This window comes from Pavona decussata, unplaced genomic scaffold (genome assembly GCF_977016875.1).
Source record: "Pavona decussata unplaced genomic scaffold, jaPavDecu1.1 SCAFFOLD_207, whole genome shotgun sequence".
Classification (NCBI taxonomy): Eukaryota; Metazoa; Cnidaria; class Anthozoa; order Scleractinia; family Agariciidae; genus Pavona; species Pavona decussata.
In genome coordinates, this window is record NW_028145612.1 from 1,885,061 (window position 1) to 1,910,929 (window position 25,869).

Genomic DNA, 25,869 nt, shown 5'->3' on the forward strand with positions numbered 1-25,869 from the left:
AAAAAAAAAAAAAACGTTTGTTATATTAACGGCTCGTCTCCCTGAAATCGTCAAATTCATTTTTCTGAAGATCTAACAAAATGTTTTGGGTTTCAGTAAAGAAAAATTCACGGAGATTTTGAGCGGGTGGTTGCATTTTGTCCTTAATTTCTGCAGCGGGTGAAGCTGATAGCAGAAGTGTTGCAAAGGTACCTTGAGAGTTTCCCTCATGAAGGTTTCGGTTGCTATCCAAATGAAAAGCACAGGTCGCTGGCATTTGTTTCGCAAGAAACCGCCGCGATGGCGGTCATGGCCCTTTATAATCAAGACCAATTCTTTGCACTAGTGATTTGAAAAGGCAGTCAAATCGCCTACATAAAGTATCTTTGCAAAGGAAACAAGCCAAGAAGGCGTTCAAGAAAGGAATGTGCATGTATAAGCCCATTGCAACTTTTACCGTACTTTCTTTTTATAAGACGAGTAACACGTGTCCTAGTTTGTCATGTAAAGATCGCATCGTAGACGGCGAATAAGTGTATACAACACAGAACACGTAGTCCAACCCACCCACACTACAATACTCCTCACCTGTAAGGCAGCTTCAGCTTCTTCCAAAGCAGGTCTTGCGGCTTCTAGTTTTTCTTCAGCAACAGCTTTGTCCGCCTAGACAGGGCAAAATAACAAAAGTAACTAACATAGAATTCCCCCAAGTTAAGGTTTCAAGTTACTTTCCACCCAATGTCATTACGGTATGTTGCGAATAGTGAACTTACCGCGATATCATCCACGATAGCTTGTGCCTTGTCTTTGACTTTCTGAACTTGAGCTTTGACTTTTTCTGCTGCTTGAGCTTTTACTGTAACCTCTTTTAATACCTGACAAGGGAAATAATGGGTTAGTATAGATCCTTACACAAAAGAAACGTAGTCAAACCTCCTTCTGAAAAGTGGATACCAATTTGGCTGTCGGAACCACTCAGCCCTATTGGCTTTCTTTCTGCGTACGTTAGTCGAGCGTGCTACTTCGGTTAAGGCGGCAAATCGGGTTGTTGTTGTTGTCGTTACTGTTCTCTGACAAGAGCACGGAAATCAAAATGGACTTTATGTTCGACTGGAAATAGCACACATCGACGGTATTATAGAACGGCGTCTAATGGAGTTTGGTGTAGTGATATCGAAGAAACATTGTCAATTTGTCATTTTTTGGTTACAAATATTCCTACCTTCTCAGCTTTTTCAGATGCCAATGCCAGTTCTTTCTCTTTCAGGGCTAACTCTTTGGACAGCTGAGCAACTGATTCACTAGCCTCAACGAGCTTGTCCAAGCCAGTGTTCATCCGCCGTGCCAATTCGCCAATTTCCTCTCGTTTTGAGGCATAGATGGACTTGTAGCCGTTTATAAAGGACAGGTATGATTTGGGGGTGACATGGGTCGCCCGACGGTATCTGAAAAGAAGAATATAGGGTAAGTTGTTGTTGTTATTTGAAACTTATAAAATAAAACACATCTCCATTGAATAGAAAAAAAGATCCTTGCAGTTATTTACCCAACTTAAGCAGTTTGGAAAAAAAAGCTTGGGGAAAAAAATCAGGCTTGAACGGGATTCGAACCCATGACAACACCATGCAGCTCCCAAGATGTTTCCCAGATGGATTGATAGCTCCGTTGGTAGAGCACTGCACCGGCATCGCAGAGGTCATGGGTACAAATCCCGTTCAAGCCTGAAATTTTTTCACGCTTTCTTTTCCCAACTGCGTAAATAACTGCGAGAATCTTTCTCCTATTTAATCTTTCACCCGCAGTTCAAACACATGTTTCATATATTCATATTCAAAACAAATTTCATTTAAGTAGAAGACTCAGTTCATACTTTTACGTTTTCCAAACGCCCCGTTCTCGCCTTACCGAAAACGCATCAAAACATTGCAATGTGCTGACACGCAACGAGGAAAACGTTATAACATTGATCAGCGCATGCGAAAAATAGACACGCCAACGATGTTTGTAGCATTCCTGCGTCAGCGTTTTCGAAAGCCTCAAATGCCTCCACTCTAGCGTTTGTGATCGTTTTAGTGTGGGCACTACACCAAAAGACATCGAAATGAGTGCATTTTAAAGTTACAGTAAATGAACGGTATTTTATCAAAGCTGTAACACTTTTCACTTTTATTTGTATCTTAAAACCTTTCCTTTCAACCGTTTCACGGGGTAAAGAAAGGCGAACCGAATTGTTCTGGGGTTTGGGGTTTGGGGTTTGAGGGGGGGGGGGGGGGAGGTAACATGGTATAAAAGAAAATCGCTTGTCGTAACAAGAAAGCAACAACGGCCGCTTAATATAGGCGATGGTATAGCAAGGCTTTGTTTACAGTGTCGTCCTGGCAATGTTAAAGACCGCCAACTGACCGATAAAGATAACTTGTGCATTTAATAGAGATTAACCGTATTAACAATTTTAAGCGAAGTTAAATGTAGATCACCATTACCTCTGAAAGTAATCAGTACAGCTGATAGCCACACCGTCGTGAAAGACACCCATGGCGTGTACCACTTCTTTCTTAACTTTGGCGTCACAAACAATTTCAAAGCTGGACAAAAAGTGATCTGCTACCGCGATCAAAGCATCTTTTGGCCAGCGGCTGAACCAATCCATCGTGCAACCGCTGATCAGACCGGGAAACTTCAGAGACCTGTTACGAAATTTCTCGCCAACCTGTGAAGATAATGAAGGGTTGTTGAAAAGATTTATTTTTCAAGGTGTTTTCATACCATTTAGTAAATATGGGTAGAGATAGGCAGTTTTACGTTCTATTACAAAATGGAATTTCCATCTTAAGTTTCTTCACTGAGGGGACTCAAGCGTTTGCGAACGACATGAAATGTGTCTTTGTGATAATTTTGAAAGAAATTATTGCAGAATAAATGTTACTCTCTTCCTGTAACTCAAAGTGATAATGAGTGGCTTTACATCAGTACAACAAATAACTGCACTTTCACTTAAAAGATCACGATTTGAATCACCCTCACCAGTTTTCCCAGATTTTGTTCTCCAATAGACCGTATTGGTATTATCGGTATTGAACGGAACTAGCTTGCACAAGGCTTAAGCTGGAGAATCTTTTCACTTGCAAATATATATATTTTTAATATATTCCTCGGCAATAGTCTCCATTGCAAGCTATATCCAGTTCACTACGTAGAATACGAATATGGTGTTTTGTATCAACGAAGAATTTGTTTGTACATTAAGACCATCTAAATTAACAGTGAACACCAAAATTCGCTCCACTCTGTTTTAAAAATAGGACGTTACTAACATGATAAGCAATTACAAACCAATCATTCTTTAGAAAAATATAGTGACGTACCGGCGAGAAACATAGAACGACGTGAAGATTATGCTTCGATCGCGTCAAGAAGTAGTCGTACAGATTCTCCCCCGTGGGGGGTCTCCTGGGGAACTCTTTCTTCATGACTGGGATTAGCTCGCTGCAGATTTCATCGATTTCATCACGGGCAAACAGATTAGAGATCTCTCCCGAGGAGAGCAAATTGTTAAGGTACTCAAGGAATCCTTCCTCTTTGATTTCTTGGTCTGTGAAGATGAATGTTATGCCTTGACCCTGCATTCCAGCCACTCTGTAAAGATACTTGAGGTCTTCCATCAGGTTCGATGCGTTGTAAGATCTGAGGGATTAGAAGCGGTAATTGCGAAATGACTGATTAAGGTGGCTTCTTAAATCCGTTGATTGTACTCTGTTTCCTCATTCTGTTTTACCATTCTCACAAACAGACTGACTCGCTGACTAAATGCCTGGCGGGATAACTGACCGCCGCACTGTCTGACCAACTAACTAAATGACTGCTTGGATGGATGGCTGACTGACTGATGGACAGATAGACAAAGGGATGGATGGGCTGAGAGGATAACTGAATGGCTGGCTGGCTGACCCACTAATGGCGAATGAATGGACGACTGACTGATAGATGGACAAACAGAGGGTAGGAAAGAAACATTGGACTGATTGACTGAATGGCAAGTCCTCCTGACTAGTCTGTACCTCTGGAACCTTAGTTGGACGAACATCACTGACTATCCAAGATGTCGGTTGAACGGCTGACTGACTGACCAACAACTAAGGACTCACTGAACGTAGGACCAAGCGATCGACTGATTAACCAATGACTGACTGCCTGAATGTATCCCATTGTTGAATAGTTAAAAGACTGACCATAATAAAGACTGACTCAGACAGTATCAGTTTGCACGCCATATGACTAGGTGCATTACTGCTCATTACTAAATGCTTACAGTTTAACAGAAGAGTAAACAGAATGTTTGACAGACTGTCTGTCAACCAGAGCCTCTCTTACTTTTAATAACTACCTGGCCAATTAGAAGTAAAACAAACTAAACCGTGACTTGCTTGCGTGTTTTCCTGTGCTTCTGTCGTTAACGTGTATTTCCTTTGAGCTGTGATTGGTTAATCGTGTTCTGCACTTTTGTTTAGAATTGTGATTGTTTTACTAAACGTACGACTATTTTTAGAGTAAACATGTTTAGGATGAAGCATCATCCATGTTCAGTACAGGTAACAGAACCTGCTAGCACTGAAGATGGCTGAAATTTCATCCGAAACATGTTTACCCAAAGAAAGACGTATTTCCTGTCTGCAGGTCTACAGAAATTGTGATTATGTTCGGGTTCTTATAAACTCGATTGCAAATCCCTTCTATTATAAACTGCCTATCACTGTACCTGGTCAGAGTGATCTGGAATGTCTTGTAGCCAGCGATGAAGGAAGCCAGGCGTGTTAAGCTCTGTTTTCCAGAACCCCCTACCCCCACAAGGAGGGCGTTACCACGTGGCGTGCGAATAATGCGGGACACCTGGAAAAAAAGCAGGGAATTGTTACTGACAAATCTGTTCGTTGCTGTGTTTTTCATTTCCACATTCAGATAAATAAAGCAACTGAAGTTACCATTAGTTTAACTGGAACTGAAGAAAACATTTCGAACGACCCTACAGATGAAATCTTCGCGAAATCGAGGGGACATTGTTCAGTATAGTACAAGAAAAGAAAAACTGTGGTTTGTTATTCAAAGTAAGCGAACAGTACTTCATACATATTAAGCACTAATATTTAGGGGCAAAGCGAGATTCGCGCTTTCTCAAACCCCTCAAGTTTCGTATCTCTTCCTTTCTTAGACAAAAACCATCTCCCTCTTTGTGCTGTTAATAATTTCCTAAACTCTCACCATCCCTTTAAGTTGAATGCTGTTGTACAGTACTTTGATGATAACTATCCCAAACTTCCGCTTTCGCGAATGAGCGTCTTTTACCTTTAAGTGTTTCGTAAATTCGTGAATAGTCTTTGTTTGTTTAACAGTGAAAAAAACAAAAACAAAAACAAACAAAAACAAAAAGCAAACAAACAAGCGTATATGTGTAAGTGGGGGGGGGGGGGGGGGGGCGGGGGCAAGAAAAGAGTGTTTGGTTGTGATTACGACGTTTTCAAACCTCGACAGAAACAAGTCAACCTTGCTGTCTTGAACGTTTCGATTTCTTCAATTGTTAATTGCCTTCTTAGTGGCCAACTCTACAACTTGTGTTCTTGTTGCTTGGCCAGCTAAAAGTTATGAGCATGTATAGCTGGAGCTAGGGAAGTGATAAAACTCGAAGATACAAGTCAACCTTTAATCAAAGTCTCCGTAGAGAAAAAAAGGTCTTGTGTGACTCGCTGTTACTTACTCTCATAAGATGAATCATGGCGTCCCTGAAAAACACAAGATCCATGCCGGCGCCTCGAATACTGTCGTTATACTGTTCCAGGTACATCTTCAGCCTTTCTTCAAGACCTTCGAACGATGGAATCTTTACGTAAAGTATAGAAAAATAAAATTAAGGGAAATTAATGTTACCACAAGAAAATATAAAAGGAAAAAAAAAAGTTCTTAAAGTTGAGAGGCATCTTCCGAGATCACCCTTGACAGGCAAAGAAGTCGTTTTGCTTCATTAAAGATTAGTGCTTTCACTAATCGTGGAAACTTCGTCTTCAACGCCTGAAATGATGAAATTGACGGCAATTGTTTTATACCATTTAAACTGGAGGGGCGAGTGACATGAAAGTGGAATGTAGACGGCAGCAAGGGTCACCGGATAAAGTTATTTATAAATTGTCACCGTACCAATTCATAAACCTTTGGTGTTTCAAAATCTGCATCGTCGGGTTCGTCTCCAGTAGCTTCTGGGGCATCCCTAAACAATAAACAAGACGTAATAATTAAAATCCCAAATAGCAACTCTATATATCCAGAACGACACTCGTTGCCCATTGAACGCGGCAAAACAAATCCAACATGCGACAAGCATATACAAACCTCAGAAAGTCAACCAGATATGGAATTTCCTCAATCATCGCCTGCAAGTCTTCGCCGAGCTCCTCACCGATGACTCTCTTCATTGTCTTTTCAAACCAGTCCTTATCGGGTTGATTCGTGAAGCGATCGGAAATTACCCGTATGCACTCGTGTTTCCATAAAGACATTAAGGACTGCTCAGTCGATACTACTTCAGAGATGCAGTAGAGGATACCTTGCCAAATCCTGGACAAATCACGCAGGTTGAAGATGTAGTGAAATTTGGCTGGAGTGGGAAGCATTTTGATCTGATGTAAACAAACAAAACAAAATCTTTAGGGGTAAACTAGAATCAAATACAAACGACGGCCAAAGGGTGCAGGCCAAGTTTGGAATAATTTCAAACATCGATACAGTAAAACAAGCCACACGATTAAAGTTGACTGAACAATGTGTACATTCGCTGTCAGGTATCACTGTCCAGTTTCATTACGGCATTTACAGTCAGCTGCAAATGAGATTCGTTTCTTTTTAGAGCGCTCGTGAACAGTGTACGTCCAGGTTTGTGTAACGTACACAAACATGCATCACGAGTTTCGCAGAATTCACAAGTACGGGGACAAGCCTTTAGCTTGGGTTCAAAACAACTTTTCAATGCTGCCATAGTCAATTTCGTATTTTCATCACGTAATGTAAACAAGAATGCCTTTTTTTTTTATAAAGGATATCGCGTATTGCCTGTACAACATACAAACCGTACGACATTACAAATCTGAATACCTTGGTTAGTTGCCACAATCTGCGTGTGCATGGAACAAGTTTGGTGGCGAGTTCTTGCACAACACTTGAAAAGCCTCGCTCTGAACAGAAATGGCCAGCCCCGATTACACCTTGATAAAAAAAAAGATAGAATAAATACAATGTACATATAAGCATATAAGCACATATTACGTGTAAAGAGGGCAAACTTTTCAAGGGAAGGAGTGTTTGAAGCTTTTTTTTTAGGAGAAAGTTTTTGCGTGAGGGATCCATAGTATAAGTAAGCAGCGATTTGTGTGTCGTTGGCAGATATGAACGAAATTTAAATGGGTCAGTGGCAACTGGCTGAGAGAAATATATCGTCCCACCAGGGCTTTTCATTTTACCCGCGTTAATTATACTATGCGTTTATTATAAAATGTAGAAAAAGATAATGACAAAATATTTCAAGGCCGTGATTGAAACAAAGATCAGAGCCTATGCTAGTAAAGTCTTGGTTTCGATGGTTAGGCGGACTCGAGAACTTGAAAGCCCCGCGTAGTGGAGCTATTTCTCTGCAGCCAGAAGCGCGTGGCCACACAAAAGTAATACTGAGAACGACTTGAGGGTTATTTGGGTGGGATCATAGCTAAAAGGCAATGGTTATGAAACCCAACAAACTTCTTTGTTGTATGTTTTTGTTAGCATTTTCGGCCTTGACCGTGCACAAACCACAATGATTCACAATAGATTTTGAAATATGCTGGAGCAACTGACCAATAGCAACGTTCCTGTCAATAAATTAAATGTGTGAACATTAAATCAAACGATTGTGCACGGTCGTGGCCATTCCAACATACATTGCAGCACCTGATTGTTGTCATGGCATTAACTATGGTTGGATGGAATAACTTAGATCACCTTGCAAGTAACATTGAATGTGACACAACAGAACAAGAAAGAACAACGGGCAAACATCTCACCAAAGATCTTATCAATGGAGTTGTTACTGGGCAGAGTGCAGTTGAATACACTGAACTGCCGCTTCAGTCTCTGTGGAATGTCATTTCGGCCCCCTCCTGGGTGAATCATGGCCGCCAAGAACTGAATATCGGCCAAATTAGTGAAGTCACCGGGTTTCTCCAGGTTATAGAAACCTTTGTTCTCCATAACTTGACGGACTATTTCATTGGTTACCTAAGGAGATACGAGAAAGGTTCACAAGAAGAATATTGAATTAAGACCTGACTGAGTGATGTTTGATTTATAAAAAAAGTTGGGTTTTTCATAACAATTTACCAACTACAGCGGAAACCCGCTTATACGACCACCTTCAGGCCGTGAAAATGTGGTTGTAAAACTAAAGAAATGACTGGACTTTCAATTCGTTCGGGGCACAAAAGAGTGGTCGTAATAACGAGGTGGTCGTAAGGCGGGGTTCCACTGTAGTAACGCTCTAACAACCATTAGCATACCTCAGTGACCGACTATCGCGTAACGCGCAATCTGGTTGGCTACACAGGTGCCGTCTATCGATCGATAGACGGCAGTTTGTCAGAGCGCGCGCGATTTAGCATGCATCATTGCACAAATATAACAAAATTTATGAAATAAAAAGATTTTTTTGCTTCATAGATCGATCACTGAGGTATGCTAAAACAATTAGACGGCTCGCTCTCGGTTTCCATCGCCTTTGATAGTTGGCCCGGGGCTTCGCCCCTCGCCAACTATCAGCCGATAGAAACATCGAGCTCGCCGTCTAATTGTTAAATATTTATCCAATGAAATGCTGGTTAACCGAATCCTAAATTTAGCTCGCCAGGAACAATACATGTTTTGTGACTCTGTTCCGAAAATTATTTGTTTCCGTAAAACAAATATTCCCCGTTTGCCAACAGAACGTTTTGTGGTAAATGTTTCCTCGTTTGAGAGGTCTTCCTATTCTCATGGTCGCCAAAGTTACTAAAGGTCCCGAATATGCACATACCTGATCGCCCCACTCATTGATAATAGGCATATTAACATCATCAATAAACACAGTCATCTTTTTGCCAGCTGGGGGACCATAAGTGTTTCCCATGCGCTTGTCCACATAGCTCTCAATTGTCCTCTGGAACATCAATGGTGTGGAAGCCGACGAAAAATTGAAACTCTTACTCAAATGTCTCTCAGGATCGTATTTACTCATGTTTCCCTTGATCATGACTGTTTTGGCTGTGCCTTGCTCACCGATCAACAAAGCAGCCTGACATGAAAAAACAAAAACAAAATGGATGGGAAAAGACGTACACCATCAGATCTCTTGTAGAGAAAAGGAAGTAACGCGAAAATGACTAGAAATAGCGTAACAGTCAGGTGTAGACGGTATAAAGAATTTAAACATGGTTTAACATGACAATGAAGATAGGAAAGGTATTAAATTCATAACACCGACAATCAATAGATGAAGGGCTTGGTTAAAGTCTGTGCAACGTGGAAATATGGTCTTAAAATCCAAATTACACCCAGCTAGGTCTATTTTGGAGCTAGCATAGATGGATTATCATGTAAGGAACATAGTTCAGTGTTTTATTTTTCTATATTAAGGCTCAAATTCAAACGCGAAATTAGTGACTTCTTCCAAAACACCATTCAAATGAGAACAAAAGAAGACCTGATGCTTGAAGGATTCCACTTGATCGTGTTCAACCAGATAACAGATCATTCGTGCTGGAAAAGCTTCACTGATTATCTTCCTGAATGACGTCATAGGCTAACTCTTCGAATTTAGTCTTCAAGATCAAAAACTCGACACAGAACTAAGCTTCCCATATGATGAGACGTTCTTGTTCCAAATTAAACCTAATTTGGAGCAACTTGCTCCAAATTTGATTTGGATTCCATGGTCAAATTTCCACTTGGCATAATTTTCGACCAAGCTCCTCAAATACTGCGGATATTCAACGGAATGGAATTACAACAAACCTTTCCCTGATTGGAAACAATCTGAATGAGATAGTCTGTCCGCACGTTGTCGACGTTCGGCACAAGAATAGACAAGAAGTCGGGGTTGTGGTCCTTAGGGTAGACATATTCCTCTACACGTGAGTTCCAATGCTCCCATTCACCTGTGTTTCAAGAAAAATCAAGCACGAAAATCAAGAAGAATCAAGAAACTTAAAACCTTTTAAGGACTCGGAATTAAGGGATGCTGGAAGGACAAAGCTGAACGTGATACAACTGAGAACCACAACTGTGACTCCGACATTCTTGCAGCCAAGGTACCTTTTTATTTTCCTATTCATAGAAAAAGCAGATTTTTATGGAATGGGACAACCTTGGAAGTAGCTACTGTCAAAGCTACAAAAAATGTGGCTTCCGAACTGGGCTTTAATTTTAAGCTACGTGGAAATCGACCCACAAGACTCAACGTCATGCATTAAGTTATCTAACTGTGTTCGCAGTTTTTAGCACTAATTTCTAGGGCTTTCTAATTGATAACGTTTGGTTACTTCCAAGATGAGTAAAAATGCACGCTCATGACAGCATGCTCTAAACGACAGTAACATTCGTCACTATTAGAAATAACTCGCAAAACCTCGCGAAGCTAGGGCTGGGTGGAACGCCCTCTTTACTCGTATTGAAGCATCAAAGGTTTCTGAACATAGCAACTATTTTGATGAGCATGGTCTTTTCGTAGGTTTGCGGTTGAAATCTATTTCTGACACGTACAACGGGCGTGCAGCGCTGTCGTGTTCGATGAATTTATTTCCCGCGGAAAATTATTTTACCACGGCCACAAAACTTGTAATTTCTTCAATGCAATCTTTCACAAAAAAGATTTCTGGAAGAAAGGGAAAAGATTCTGCAGAGATATTTCTATCCAGTGAATATTGATGAACATTGCAGTTAAATTTTGATCCGGCACTGAACGCAAAACTTTCCCGATGTATGCAAATTTTCCTCCAACAAACTGCGCCTGACGCCAGTCTGGCTTCCAACCTGTTGCTGCTTAGCAACCTTCCCTTTGTCTGACGACATTGATACTCTGTTTTTCACTGTTGCCAGGCAACATTGGGGACACCTTCAACGATATATATAAATATATTTTTCGCTCGAATTTGCGCGGCTTTATAGCTCCGCTCGGGCCTACACTCGGCCTGACAAATCTATTAACCTCGCTACGCTCGGGCCTTCGGCCCTTTTCGCGAGGAAAAATGTTACCGTAAAAATGCATCCAGTGTTTGTGTTCCTAAACTAGACAATCTCCAGTGAGCTGATCATTATATTTCCCGCAACCTAACAAGGACAAAACTGGGGAGAAAACTAACCTGTTTCGTTGACAAGGAATTCAAAGATTGTGTCCCCTGACTCCTCAGTAATGGGAGGTAAATCCAGTTCAAAGTTCCCTCTTGCGAACTCCTCCATCTTAGCGCGGTCATCCAGTTCCAACAGCGCTCCAAGACTCCACATGGTACAGAAGATATAGAGTCTCTCAAGGTGTGAGGCAGACACATTTGATCCGTCCTCTTTTCTGGGGATCAAACCCTCAAGAATAGTTATAGCCTATAAAGGAACACAAGGTATATTGTGAAAACTGTGAAAACACTAGTTTACTTGGATTGGACAGCAGAACTTTATTTGAACCCGGTACTTTCATCACTTCAGAATAAAATTGACAAAATTTATCCTCAACATACAATACACATAAAACTCACTCTCAGATTAAAAACTACGTTTTTTTTCACGAAGAATACAGTTGGGGACGGTAATCATTTAGTGATTGTGCTTGCTTCAAATCGGAGATTAAGCTGTTCCAAATTAGCGCACCAGTCAGAATCGCTACAGCGCAATGCTGTTTTTTTTTTTTTTTTTTTTTTTTTTTTCGAAAATAGGTGCCAGACAATGGAACGGTAAGTTTGTTCCCTATGGCTGATATATAGCGCGCTTAGATACTCAAGTGTAAGACCAATTTGTTCAAGATTTTGAACCGTTACTACGCACAAGCTGTCCAAGTCTCTTACGACCCTGAAGTCCCTCGATCTTTCAAGTCCAAATGCATTGCATTTCATACAACTTAGCCCACCACCTAACGAGGAACATCAGACTCTCGTTTGTAGTTTCCTAGAATGATACATCACATGTCCAACATTACAATTTACTAACACGTCCTACTGATCTTTTATTTGCACTGTATTCGCATCGTAACAATGCACTCGTATTTATTCAGTGAATAACTGATTCACAAGGTAATGTAAAGCATCCTACAAAAGACAAGGTACATCCTCTTTCCTACCAATTTAAACAGCTACTTCGAACATTTCCCACATTAGCTACATACAAACCTGAACAATGTAATTGTGTTCCAAAATATCCATCTTGAAGACGCAATTTTCTTGCACAAAGCGTAAGATCTCATCAAATGATCCGTCAAACAAGCCTTTCAAGATCTCTGCTTCAGCTTCTGGGCGCTTATTAAGCCACGCCTACGGAGAAAGTGTCAAGAGACGGATTAACATCACAAGAACAACCGGAAGTAAACAAGTGTGTGCAGTTACGTAGTCACGCAATCCTCACCTGAAGGACAGGTCGCCAATCCAACCCAGAGGAGCTCATGTACACCATGCCATTGCGTGACACGGTGGCAGGTGAAGCATTATCAATGTTGTGAGGTTCAAAGATGATTTTGCACTGAGGAGACATAGGGATTCGATCGCCATTAGCCAGGGTCAATGTTTTGTTGTCGTCAAGTACGCTGTTGAGATTTTCAATCCAGATGGCGTCTACAGGTCCGTCCAACACGATCCAGATGCGTTCACCTGAAGAACAACAAGTATGGTTTCAGTACAGTGCAAAGTAACAATGGTACGAAGACGAAGAGAGCTACTTGACGGCCAAACAATACTGCACTTAATTAATCTTCTGACTACCAGGTAGATCGTGTTTCATGAATACGATTTCCAACCACACTAAAGTTGGTTAATAAAAAATTAATTAAAAAAAAATTAAAATTAAAATGAAAACTCGGCTGCGCCTCGTTTGCTCCTTTTGGAAATCGGATGGCACTCCTAATGTTTGATATATTAGGTAAAACCTCAAACAGGAAGTTTCGATATAAAAAAATTCCTGCAGCCTGGCCTATCGCACCCTAAGTTGTCCATCAAACACAAGTGTAACAAAAAAAATAAAAAATATAAAAAAACGAAAGAAATACTTACACCGGCAAACAAGACTTGCCCGTTTCTACCACCCTTATTTGATGTTATGGCTAAATACTTTAGACTGTCGGCACAAACACAGTTTCGTCACTCCATCGAAATATAAGGCGATGCCAGTATTATTTTTCATTTACCGTTTGCTAAATACTGCAAAAACAGACCATTTTCATTTTACGAGGTCTTGAGAGGCTTGGACAAATGGGACCGATCTTAACGATCGCCGATGTCCCCCCGTCAGCCAACATTTTTGTTTTGATATGTGAAGAATGATCGCCGACCATCGTAGAAATCTGGGACTCGCCGGGAAAATAAAAACGCTTCCAATTTACGGATTTATCCCCAGCGACCCCAGATGATCGGGATGTCCGCAATTTCGTGTTTTCATAAGTCGGTAAAATGTGGGACTGTCGGGAAACAGCGAAATCTCCGATCGTCTTAAGTTTACCAAGCACTCAAAGAACCACTATTGTCCACAACGCTCAGTAGCTTAATGAAAGATTTGAAGCCAAACCCGAAATAAGAACAGTTAAGAGATCAATTAAACAAGGGACATCCCATGTACAAACCTTTTTTAGCACGGAGTGTCTTCCTCCAGAGAGTAGAGAAAATTCCATCGGTCCAATCATTCGTAGCAACATCCAGGCGTCCAAACATCTGAGGTGCAGTGATGGCTTTGGGGTTCATCCTCATTTCTCGGTGAGGCGTGCCGCAATCTGTCATTGCCTTCATTAATAAGTGAATGCACGCGGTTTTACCGGCCCCACTCGGACCTAGCACCATCATGCCGTGACGCACTCTTTGGGTTTCAAAGAGCTGAAACGGAAATTGCCCATAGTATGCATTCAGTCAAAATCTTATGCATATGCATTCACAAACATAACAACACGCATTCATAAGCATTTTAATTCTAAGCGCTATAATAAAATTGAAGAGGTTTTCAAAAGTCGCACTAGGACGGCAAGTACACAGGGAATGTGCATGCCTCCATTTTACATAACATAAATAAATTAAAGTAGACTGTCTCTATTTCAAAAACATTGTCCAATCCCTTGAGTGTTGGAGGTAAAATTCTTCCCTCCTCGAGCTCCTCCATCCCGACCTCGACTTCTAATTCAAGTAAAACTGGAAACCACGGAGCAGAAAAAACAAGATGATGACAGACGCAACACTCAAAACACGGACGTTTGGCTGGAAAGTTTATTAGCCCGCAAGTCACTTAATCCCCGTGTTTCCAAAAGTTTCTTTGCACCTAACATTTCTGTGAGAGTAAGCTCTTGTTTTTAGAAACGGACAGGGTCTACGTGCAAACAACATAGCAAGGTGAATTCTTGCTACAAGTCGTCTACCTGGATGAGTTTCAGTCTCCATGATGGATGATTGATGAGTCCAGCCTCTTCAACCTGATTGGCAATGGCTTGCTCCAATTCGGGATAACCAGCTTTGTCCAACACGATACCAGGGAAGAGATCGTTTATAAGACTCAAGAATAACGGTTCGTCTTCGTCAATCTTGGAAAGGAAAAATAAAATGAGACTTACAATAATTCACAATCATTTGACAATCATGCTTGCCAATTTAAACTACACGAATACTTAGCACAACATAGGCTGTCTTAGAAAGGATATGCCAGAAACAAAGTTAGACAAACGATCGAACGATTGTTTATTTGAGGAACAGTGAATTCTTTTTTCCCTAAAACATACGTACAAGTATAGTCCCCTTCGCAGACGTCGTTTGGGCTTTGCGTGCGAAGGAGACTAGTACAAGTATGGATTATACCTAATTTCCCTTTGTAAACCATCTATGCTTCTGCCTGAAGGACAGAAGCAAACGTCACTTTCAGGTTCCAGTACATTTTACGCTGCTTTGACAACCCCCCCCCCCCCCCCCCCCCCCAAAAAAAAAAAAAAAAAGAAGAAGAAGAAGAAGAAGAAGAAGAAAGAAAGAAAGAAAGAAAGAAAGAAAGAAAGAAAGAAAGAAAGAAAGAAAGAAAGAAAGAAAGAAAGAAAGAAAGAAAGAAACGTTTCCGTGAGGTTTTCCCTGCTTCTAATAATGTTGCTGACTCACCAGTTTGGAGAGGTTCATATCCCTGAGTACTCTCATAACAATCGTGTTCTCACTGTCACCGACACTCAAACGCTTTGCTGCACCAAGAGTTCTCAGAACCGACAAAATGTTCCTCAGGCCAAAATCATAATGAACCTGGAATAAAACAGAATCGAAATATTTTAGATTTTAGGGGAAGGGGACCCTCCCCTGAGGTCCGCACCTGGATCAAGGATGGGAATAATTTTCGCTTGCTTAGCAGAACACTTGTTTCCAGATCTCTATTTTGATCTGCTGTTAAACAAAATTCATCAAACATCCCCCATCTTAAGCAATTTTATGTGAGAAGTCGGAATAATGCACTTTTAAGTGATTTCCAATCACAGAGCACAGGTTCATTCTTAGTTTGCTCAAACTGAGAGAGGCCTTTACACAACGCAAAGGGCTGAACAACATGATTTCGTATTTCAATTCAAAAGACGCAAAATAAATGTGATGGGTTAAAAAGTCTTACTTTTTGCTTCTCATTTACATGACGTTTATTTTCCGCGCTCAGAAGCGAAGTTTATCTAACCAAACCCAAACAACAAGAAATTGAGATACATAAAGCGAAAGACCGATAAATTCAGATAATTATATTGGCTTTCAGCAACAACTAAAGCTTTGGCTACCCGTGGTTGAAGCTGAGACTGAGTATTATGACAAAAATTATGTTCCGCTAAACTACCTGTTTTGAGAGTTGCTCTTCGCAGAGTTTGTACAGAGTGAAGAACTTCCTGGCCAAAGTCACATTGTCAATAAAACCACAGCTAGCGAGTTTCACGCGAATAATGATCTGCCGATCAGGAACCATCATGGCGACTGTACGGAACTGGATTTTCAGATTTTCGGGAAGCTCCTGCCGGCCAGCGTACCCAGGGTTCATTGTCAAGAAGATGCCTGAGATGGAGAGAAAATAAGAACCTGGTCAGGCAACACCAAACGACTTTGATCTTAGACATGAGATCCATGTTCCAGATGGAATCACAATTAAACACTGAAGAGGTCAAACTACATTCAATGGCTTTGTTTCAAATCTATCATTAAAATCAACCCTTCGTTGTTAAACAGTGAACCAACTTTCATCGCCCAGTAGATGAACAAAGCGTAACAAAACTACACACAAACCAGCGTTTGAGAAGTTTTCGATTACGTCAAAAGTGGTTTGAATTCGCTTTAGTTTTGTTTTCCTTGACCCTTTGACACGTTAAAACAACAACAGCAACAACAACAAACAAACAAACAAAAAACAAAACAAGTAAACTCGCATCACTTTTCCAACCAAAAGTAAGCGAAACCAAAAACGTATTTTCTTGTGCTTATTGTTAATAACTGCATTTCCATTCTGTTCTAATTGGTTCATTGTGTTTTTTGCATTTGTGGTAAATCCGCTACAGAACGACTTCGAAATTTCGTTCCCAGACACTCCATGAAATGCTTCTCTGTGCAGACACAATGTACTCAAGCCAAAATCAAGCCCGGCAAGTTACCAAATTCAGGATTCATGTCCACCACATCCCCGTCCGAGAAAATGAACTGCTTCTTCCTTTCCTTCTTGCACATCAGTACAATGTAGATCTGTTGTGCCGCGACGGAGAGCACAGGGAGGTCAATACGGTTGAACTCATCAAAACAGCCCCAGCTTCCAGACTGTGCAAGACCTAGAAAATAACGTACAAAGTAATGAATAGATGACAAAGGAAAAAAAAAAAGAAACCTGCTGGCGCTTCTTAAATGTTATATGCAAACTACATTGTTGGTTCAAACGTGACATCAAATGTCACATGTGAAATGCTTTGTTTATAGTGGAAATGCATTTAGCTACCAAGCTACAATGCAGATCAAAAGTGTTGGGACACTTAGCGAGATACTACTGAAATAATCTCCCCCCACCCCCTCCCCCCCAAGCAATGTTGAGATTTGACACTACAACACAGATTTCAACAAAAATACTGTTATTCTGCATCTTCCAACATTGTTTCGGGGGGAGGGGGGTGGTACGCTCCAATTGTGACCCCAAAAAGCCAACTTTACTTGGAATACATGATTATTGGACAGGTGTCCCAACTACTTTTGACCTGCATTGTCTGAAAGTGAGTATTTGAAAGAGATCAGGTTTGTGGCCTATTGGTCGATGAAAAGCGGGGCTTCCTATGAGAACTCTTGTTTGGTAAGCAAGAAGAACATATTTGTGAACAATATACAAGGAATTTCAATTGCCGCACTTTTCGTATTGTCATATTAGAGTATGGATACGGGAAAGGCGCAACAGGTGTATATCAGGAAAAAGATAGACAAATGAATACCATGCAGATCAGTGAGTCGGGGTAAAAAATAACAACTTGCATGTTCACACTGTTGTAACGCTTAAGAAACGATGAGCTTTATTTCACTTTCAAAGAGTTCAAAACGTGGTGTTTTGTTTATTAAATCGGATATGCCATCCGCTGCCCACAAGGTCTGTTGTTTACATAGAAATCGTGTTATACTGTGAGCGCGCGGCTCTGAAAGCAAAGGTGGTTTGTGGCGGCAAATGAGGTTCTCGACAACCAAGGAATAATCCCCTCGGTTTTCTGCAATGCGATTTATACAGCCCTGTCTAAAGGTCGAGGAAAATTCCGGAATATTTATTTGTATGGAACTGCCAATTCTGGAAAGACTTTTATGTTATCGCCATTGAAAATAATTTATAACACGTTCTGTAATCCAGCAACAGGCTCCTTCGCATGGGTTGGCGCGGAACAAGCAGAAGTCATTCTTTTGAATGACTTTCGGTGGAATCCAACAATTATCGCGTGGGCTGATCTTCTCCAGGCGCTAGAGGGCGATACAATCCATTTACCCGCACCAAAGAACTTTTGTTTAAGAGATATTGAACTAACGCGCGACACACCTTTTTTTGCTACATCGGATGCCCCGATTGTTTTCATTAGAGCCGGTGCAATAGATCAGACAAACACAAACATGATGGACATTAGATGGTCTTTTTTCCGGTTCTGGAAGCCCATTTCACAGAGTGAACAGCGAGAAATCGCGCCCTGTGCACATTGTTTTGCACGATTCATTCTAGAGAATTCTAGCAATGTTTACATTGCTGACTGACGGCGACATGATGCTCGCGACAATACTCAGTAACGTTTGCATTCATTTCGCATCAATGAAGAACAGTGTTTAAAAATAAACTATGGCCGGCTACTCTTGTTGAGTATATAAAAACAATTGTTGTATAATGCGCTCCAAAGGAACGTGTCTGAATAGAGTTTACAACATTACTCAGTAAATTGAATGTTTTATATAAAGAGCTAATTAATAGCTTTCTTTTCTTGTGCTTTTACTGAGTACTGAGTTGAAAATGCGCAATAACTCATATAATGAAAGAAATAGTTTCTTCAAACTAAAGAAAACATACATACTTTCTAAATTTGTGTTCATTTAATGTCAAATACGTTTTCAATTTGCATAAATCTCCACTATTTAAAGTGAGTATTGTAGTGAGTAATGTTCAGTTCTTTACGTCAACAAAATGCAAATGTCACGCATGTGATAAACTTCTCGTTGTCACGAGTTTTACAAAGTGACAATTACTATTTACACAAGCATTTTCCTCAGATAGCATGAAAATGAAGTTACACTTTACACGCTTTAGAAATTCACAGAATATACTGAAGTGTAAATAATAAAGCATGTTCAGTTTTCACAGTTCCGCATTGCGTGATTAATATTTGGTTCTACCGCCTTTAGAGGCAAGGATAGCTTCTATCCTTTTGTTCAAACTGGCAATTGTGTTATCTATAGTTTCAGTACAAATACAATCAAAAGCTCTTAAAACTCTAGCTTGAAATTCCTCCCTTGACCACGTTAACAGCACTTTTTCCCAACTAGTCGTCTTCAGACAATGCAGGTCAAAAGTGTTGGGACACTTAGCGAGATACTACTGAAATAATCTCCCCCCATCCCCTCCCCCCCAAGCAATGTTGAGATTTGACACTACAACACAGATTTCAACAAAAATACTGTTTATCTGCATCTTCCAACATTGTTTGGGGGGGAGGGGGGTGGTACGCTCCAATTGTGACCCCAAAAAGCCAACTTTACTTGGAATACATGATTATTGGACAGGTGTCCCAACTACTTTTGACCTGCATTGTAGTGTACAGATACACCACTCGAAAATAACGGGAAACAAATAATCAAATTAAACATAACAGGTTAAAAATCCCAACTGGCAGGAGGTCTACCAGCTGGTTGTTTACAAGCGTGGCCGAAAACGGGGCTTGAACCCGGGACCTCCACATTTTAAGTCTATGTAGAATGGGTTCTGTTTTCTTTCCTAAGTAGTAGGTAGAAGGCCCAACAACAATATCTAAAATTTTACCTCAATTTTTTTTTCTGGAACTAAGCAACCTGAAAAAGCACAACAATTACTCTACGGCCGCCAACATTTAACTTTGTTCTTTACCTTTGAAAATTCGTCCCAGTCCTCTGTAGTCCATTTGATCTGAGCAGTTGAACACCACCACATATTTTCCAAGTGCTTTTCCCATGTCCTTAGTGGTCTCTGTAAAAAAAAAAAAAATGTCAGTGTATTGATATATCAACCATCTTGTCTAACAGAACTCCCCAAGCTAAAAGACTTCAGTAGGATGTCCCATCAACTTACTCTCACAATGTCAAAATGTGAACCAAATTAAAATCTGGGATCAATCTACTGCAGTATCACTACTATCACACTGTCACTTAATTCGAGCTTACTTTTCTGATTCCAACTTTTGATTCTTTGGATGAAATCCTGGAGTGTTACCATCCAAACGAAAAAAAAATATTGAGCGGTACTTTCCTGTGGTATTTTTGTGCAGTAAAGATGGTTCTATCGTTGGCGGCAGAGAATGAAATCCTTACGGTGTTAAAATCAAATGGAAGATATTGCACTGTACTTTGCCATGCATGAGCCTGATCATTAAGCTGCAAGGCGTTCCTTGCTTTCGAGGCTGTGGAATACGTATTGTAACTCGGTTCAAGCGTATTGTAATAAGCACAAGCCACATTGAATACCAGCCTGTTAGTGCACGTTGAAAATCAACGAGTTTGCTTATTTCTACCAATTATTTACACTTACGTACCACTAAGAACAGCACACCTCAAGAAAAAAGCTAATGCACAGGGTCCAGTTGTTCAAAGACCGATTAAACTAAACCCGGATTAACGTGAACTTTGATTGCAGTTAATCACTGATCAATAAAGATTCTTCCAAAATATTTTTGCCCCTTAGTTTTGACTTAGAGATTTCTCTACCGTTTGCTTAAAGCTAGCCTTTAAAAACATTTTCAATGAGCGAGATGAAAACCTCGCTTAACTTTTAATCATGGATTAGCAAGCAAGCTCACAAGTCAGATGATTAATCCACCCATATCAAACCTGTTTTTCCAGTTCCTGCCGGCCCAGCCGGTGCTCCGCCCATAGACATTGCAAGAGCCTGGGCCAGAGTTATGTAACAGCGATCAGTCAGCGGAGTAATGACAAGTCGTTCCGTGCAGCCAAGGAACTCGTTCTGGTAGATGAAGTCGACATCAGTAATGGACACCAGACATTTGTCTGTGTCTTCGTTGAAGTAGAAGCGGATTTGTTTCAGCCATTCAAAGTCTGATGGAGTCTTGATATGCATGCGACACTGAAAGAAAAAAAAAATACAGTTCATTACCTGGCCTGTGACGCTGGCCTTAGACCAGCAATTTATTTAGCTTAAATCGAACTGCTGGTTATTCTCGATGATGCATGTTTTTTTGCTATATATTTTGTTATAAAAAAAGATGCAGACCGTAACGGGATAATATTTTGATTTATGGACTTTTCCCCATGTGTTGTATGAGCTTCAAGAGAGAAACTTTAAAACATAATGTACATGCACAGGGTAATACAATGTTATTCTGGAGTACAAATTATTTAACAATTCCATAATTTCAGTAGAGGAACGTTTATAATCCAGTGGGAACCGAGCTGAAAAGCACTTGTAGTTTCCTTATAAGCTAGTAGCCGAACGCAAAATTTGCTTGTATCCGCGCGTTTAAGACGTCAAGGGTGGTGCAATTTTTACTAAAAATAGGGATTTGGTTTGCGTGTAATGTAAACAGAAGATAAAGAAGATAGAAGATATCGTAGACCCCCCCCCCCCCCCCCCACAAGAGAATCGTTGGGTGGTGTGCCGGATTTCAAAAACAATGAATCTGCCTTTTAATCTACAACTTACGCCCAAAAATGGGATTTGAAAGCCCACTCGAAAAACCATAACAGACATCATTTCGCACGCAACAAATTTAAAGTTCAATCGACCAGTGGGGTATTACGCACCACACGACCGAAGCAAGTCAGCGCAAACTCGAATTTCATTACATTTGACCTTTTTCTTAGCTGATTCGAATTCTGATCGCCTGAAAAAAGTACGGTGGAACGCAGTTAATATGGACGCCAATGGGACATGCAAAAGTGACCGTATTACCCGGGTGTCCGTATAATGCGTGCTCTTATAATTAGAATGCACGTCACGGACACAATTTTTACCGATGCATAGGTTAAAGCGTTCAATTTAAAAGCAGCTAAACAATGTTTGATGTCTTAACCGTAACATAAGTTCAAACTGAAGAAACTTTACGTTCATTCAAATATTCTCTTCCACTAAAATTAATGTTCTCTCAGTGCTTCAGACGCGACTGACAAAGTAATCATTAAAAATAGTCTGTGCCATTGCTCTGCGCTGACATTTTCAGTTTGTGATTCAGCCAGACGGACTGAATATTAAACAATTTATACAGTACGCAGATGACCAGCGTACGTAAAGCGAGGTTAACTTTGTACAAGAGCGTGTCTCTCGGGCCACAGATAAGTGTCCGTTGTCCGTATAAAGTGAGCCAATGTAAGAGAACATATATGAGCTTCTCGTCGGTTCGAGACAAACAGAATGAAGTGGGTGTTCGTAAAGCGGGGTTAATATTCACTGTAATTGGAATGTCAAGGAATCTGATTCCGTATGTATCTCTTCTTTCGAATGTGGTGGAATATTTCCTGAATGAAGAGCCATGTCATAAGTACGTAAATTATGATCATCCGGGTGAGTGTACTCCTGAGAAGGACTGTTTGAGGGTGACATTGACTGACATTTCGACAACCTGAGCGGAAGTCATCTTTAGGGCAAAGCAAATTTTGGAACGTCAGCAGTTGATATGAATGTCTCTGGTTGTTAACCTGATTGGTCAACGAAGTCAAGATGTTATTGGTCGTTTTTCCAACATTGGTCGAAGAGCTTAATTACCCGCGACACTGGCACCATCTAAAACTGTCTTTTTTATCTCGACAACTGACCTTTAATTTCTTATTATCGACACAGGCAAAACTGCACACACATCACGAAAATTGCCATTTTACTCACCAGATCATCAAAAATGTCCCTCTGATGCACATGAATTGTGATGAGCGTCTCAAACTTTGTTCTCACTACTTTGGTCAGCTCTTTAGTCGTCTGCTCGATAAGCACGTTCAACAGTTCAAGGAAAGCTGTGTTTGTTTGCTGCATAACCTTCTTGTCATACTTAGCGTTTGTTAGCGCATCTGTGGAATCTCTTGTCCAGATCATTTGGATTCCTAACAGGCCAACCTACACGAAAACGAGAGAAATTTACCTCGAAAGTACACCAATATTAAGCAAGTAATCCAGCTGGACGCATGGTTGAAAAATTAAAAATAAAATGAAAGAAAAGAAAACACCAACATGACAGACCTTCTTCTCCATCTGCAATGCTTTACATTTTACGTACAGTCTATACTAAGAAGAAGGGCACTGATTTCTTTCGATTTAAATTGTTTAAGGCCATAGCGAGACACGTAGTCGGACAGAGCGAGTATTCGTTGGACTCAACAAAATCAGAAGGATAGCAATTTTTTTCTTTTACTTTGAAATTTTAGTGTTAATTTAACGAAAGCTTAGCAGAATATCTTAGATACACTAGAATAGGTTCCTTAAAATTCAGCTTGACAATGAGGCCAACAGGACACAAACAAAGGAAACTGAATAATCATGTTTATTCATTTCTGTTGTTTGCGTCCTCTGGACCTCGAATTAAATTTAAATAAATCGAAAGTAGCCTACTGAACTACATTATAACGGATAGTGACGACAGCATGAGAAGCCTTATTCACTGATATGAGGGGAGTTTTACAGGAAATGGAGAATTATGAAAAGACTGTGATGCGTATTAGCAAAACAGTCTAAGCAGAGCGTTTATCAGTGAGAGAGGGAGCTCATTATTAAAATGACAGCCCTAGATCAGAATATGATCGCTAACGCCCTCAAAGGGAGAGGATAATTGAGTATAGTATTAAATCAAATCTTAGCGGTAACATCACATTCCCTAACGCGTGTAAAAGTTCGGAAGCGAGGTAAAAGTGTTTGGACGTCTTAGATGGACCACATCTTAACTAAATCGTTAGCTGTAATTCCGAACAGACAAACAACGCGTTTGGAAGTTTGGGATTTTATCCCGAAAAGCACCTAGCCTTTAATCTAAGTACTTGGTAGAATACCTGCGCTGGAAATGTACTGAGAAACTCCAGCAAATTGAATCCCTGATCCTGTACAGCGGTATGCGCCGTGCGAATCACGTGATGCACTGACTTGCGTGACATCTCTAACAGGGTACCCAGCCAAACTTCAACATTGCCTTGCGCCATAACGGGTTTTTCAAGCTAAGGAAAACAAAACAAAATACAAGGCAATAAGAAATGGAAAATGGTCACACAAACGACTTCCATAGACTGCCAACAGTGTTGACGCGACAGCGAGAATTCAGAATAGTACAATTAGGCCAAGACGCGCTATGCTGGATCCCGCATAAGTGAGCTAGTTGTCTTTGAGTAACGTTTGGTCACGGGTCGACTACTGCTAAGCCATTCTTGTTAACGTAACAAGGATAATAAAATAATGAAGCACAAAATAACAAACAAACAAAGGCTCACCTCGATTGTTTCACCTTCAGACGAGATGACTGCCAGAATCCGATCATAATCCTTCTCGTGGAATTTCACGTTCTTTGTGTTATCAAACACGTTCAACAAGTGAGCCTGAAACATTTATCATAAGTTTTACTTACAATGCAATAATAAAATTATCCTGAATGCCGTAAAATTACTATAAGAGTGACAGACAAAATTCAAATCAAGTATGATTCTGTAAGACCTGGAAAAATGGAGACTGAGGGTGCGGTCGATTGACTCTATTCCAGAGTAGGAATACATGCAATGATTACTAGAAATTCCTCGTGAGAGGTTTTTGAAGTTATTGGAATGTACAATATCTTAAATTATCGTGTTTCACCTAAAGTTTGTAGATCTATACGTTTTCTCGATTTTACCTAAACAGAGAAATCTAACAGCTATTCTGCTCATTCTTATTCCGGAATAAGGTCAATCAAAGTATTCTGGCAAATTTTCAAATTAATGTGTGTCCGGGAAATTCTCAGTTATCCTAGGAAAACTCTGAAGTGCACTTTCAAACTTAAAATTGTTGGCTTTCACCTGAATAGTATGTGAATCACTTGCTTGGCCAAGAATCTCCAAAAGAACTGGATCGGAAACAAAGAAGAATCTTGGAAAAACAAGACGTTTCTTCTCCAGATACCTGCCAGAACAAGAACAAAAGCTTTTCTCGTGCCGCAGTGTCATATAATAAAGAATGCTACTATTGATAACACTTAGAATTTTACTGTACATACAAACGATTTCCTGCAATTTTCCAGATAGGCCTTTAGGGGGTGGTCTTTGTTGCCTTAATTTTAATGTTAAGAACATTATGGCTGCGAAGCAGAACTTGTGACCGCCTTACCCGAACAGATTTCACGGAAATGTAGCTGGATAACGAATACGAATGCGAAGCCCATAGTTTAACCTTGTAATTTAACCACTTACCATAAAGGTCAAATAATCCTGTTAATGAAACAGGCATTTACAAAGTACCACTGGTATTTTTGAAAGGTCGACAGGTAGAAAAATATTTCTCTCCTTAAAGAGTTTCAGAAACATTGTAACTTTAGAAGAATGTTAGGAAAAGTAGACTTGACAACAGATCCAGCCGACAACAGCACGTACCCACTAAGTGATTTCTGACAGAGCTCCAGTTGCTCCAACAAGTGAGGTAACAGTTGGCCAAGAGTCTCATCTCCTACACAGCATTGCACCACATTTGCATTCTCGTGCGCACGAGTCATGATCTTTACCCATTGTTTGTCAATGTTCTGGAACCGTTTTGCTTCCTATAAATAAACAGATAAATACATATACAAGTGGTCACGACTACGTTTTTCTAACAATATCAATGGGTGGCTAAATAAGAAAGTCATGAGAATGTCGGAACATCTAGGAGAAATAAGTATGTGATAAGGTAGGCTACAAATAAGTAACCAGAATGGCAGAAGATAGGTAAGCAGATAGGCAGGTTGGTAGGCAGCCAGGCAAGTAGACAAGCAGGTAG

General features: G+C 40.4%; 1 protein-coding gene across 1 annotated transcript in view; it reads right to left on the reverse strand.

The window, feature by feature from the left end:
* Positions 1 to 25,869, reverse strand: part of LOC146460855 (dynein axonemal heavy chain 5-like) — a 69,544-nt gene that overhangs the window by 19,616 nt on the left and 24,059 nt on the right. The window contains exons 24-51 of the mRNA XM_085087808.1: positions 25,488 to 25,651; positions 24,918 to 25,020; positions 24,360 to 24,464; positions 23,928 to 24,089; positions 22,777 to 23,001; positions 20,772 to 21,024; positions 19,816 to 19,914; positions 16,847 to 17,017; positions 16,045 to 16,256; positions 15,339 to 15,473; positions 14,618 to 14,779; positions 13,838 to 14,084; positions 12,631 to 12,872; positions 12,399 to 12,539; positions 11,385 to 11,619; positions 10,039 to 10,181; positions 9,062 to 9,319; positions 8,058 to 8,271; positions 7,117 to 7,226; positions 6,358 to 6,644; positions 6,166 to 6,235; positions 5,729 to 5,851; positions 4,736 to 4,866; positions 3,345 to 3,663; positions 2,463 to 2,689; positions 1,202 to 1,424; positions 753 to 854; positions 568 to 642 (exon numbers count right to left, since the gene is read on the reverse strand). Coding sequence (XP_084943934.1) covers positions 568 to 642; positions 753 to 854; positions 1,202 to 1,424; positions 2,463 to 2,689; positions 3,345 to 3,663; positions 4,736 to 4,866; positions 5,729 to 5,851; positions 6,166 to 6,235; positions 6,358 to 6,644; positions 7,117 to 7,226; positions 8,058 to 8,271; positions 9,062 to 9,319; positions 10,039 to 10,181; positions 11,385 to 11,619; positions 12,399 to 12,539; positions 12,631 to 12,872; positions 13,838 to 14,084; positions 14,618 to 14,779; positions 15,339 to 15,473; positions 16,045 to 16,256; positions 16,847 to 17,017; positions 19,816 to 19,914; positions 20,772 to 21,024; positions 22,777 to 23,001; positions 23,928 to 24,089; positions 24,360 to 24,464; positions 24,918 to 25,020; positions 25,488 to 25,651 — 4,938 coding nt within the window. The remainder of the gene's footprint in view (positions 1 to 567; positions 643 to 752; positions 855 to 1,201; positions 1,425 to 2,462; positions 2,690 to 3,344; positions 3,664 to 4,735; positions 4,867 to 5,728; positions 5,852 to 6,165; positions 6,236 to 6,357; positions 6,645 to 7,116; positions 7,227 to 8,057; positions 8,272 to 9,061; positions 9,320 to 10,038; positions 10,182 to 11,384; positions 11,620 to 12,398; positions 12,540 to 12,630; positions 12,873 to 13,837; positions 14,085 to 14,617; positions 14,780 to 15,338; positions 15,474 to 16,044; positions 16,257 to 16,846; positions 17,018 to 19,815; positions 19,915 to 20,771; positions 21,025 to 22,776; positions 23,002 to 23,927; positions 24,090 to 24,359; positions 24,465 to 24,917; positions 25,021 to 25,487; positions 25,652 to 25,869) is intronic.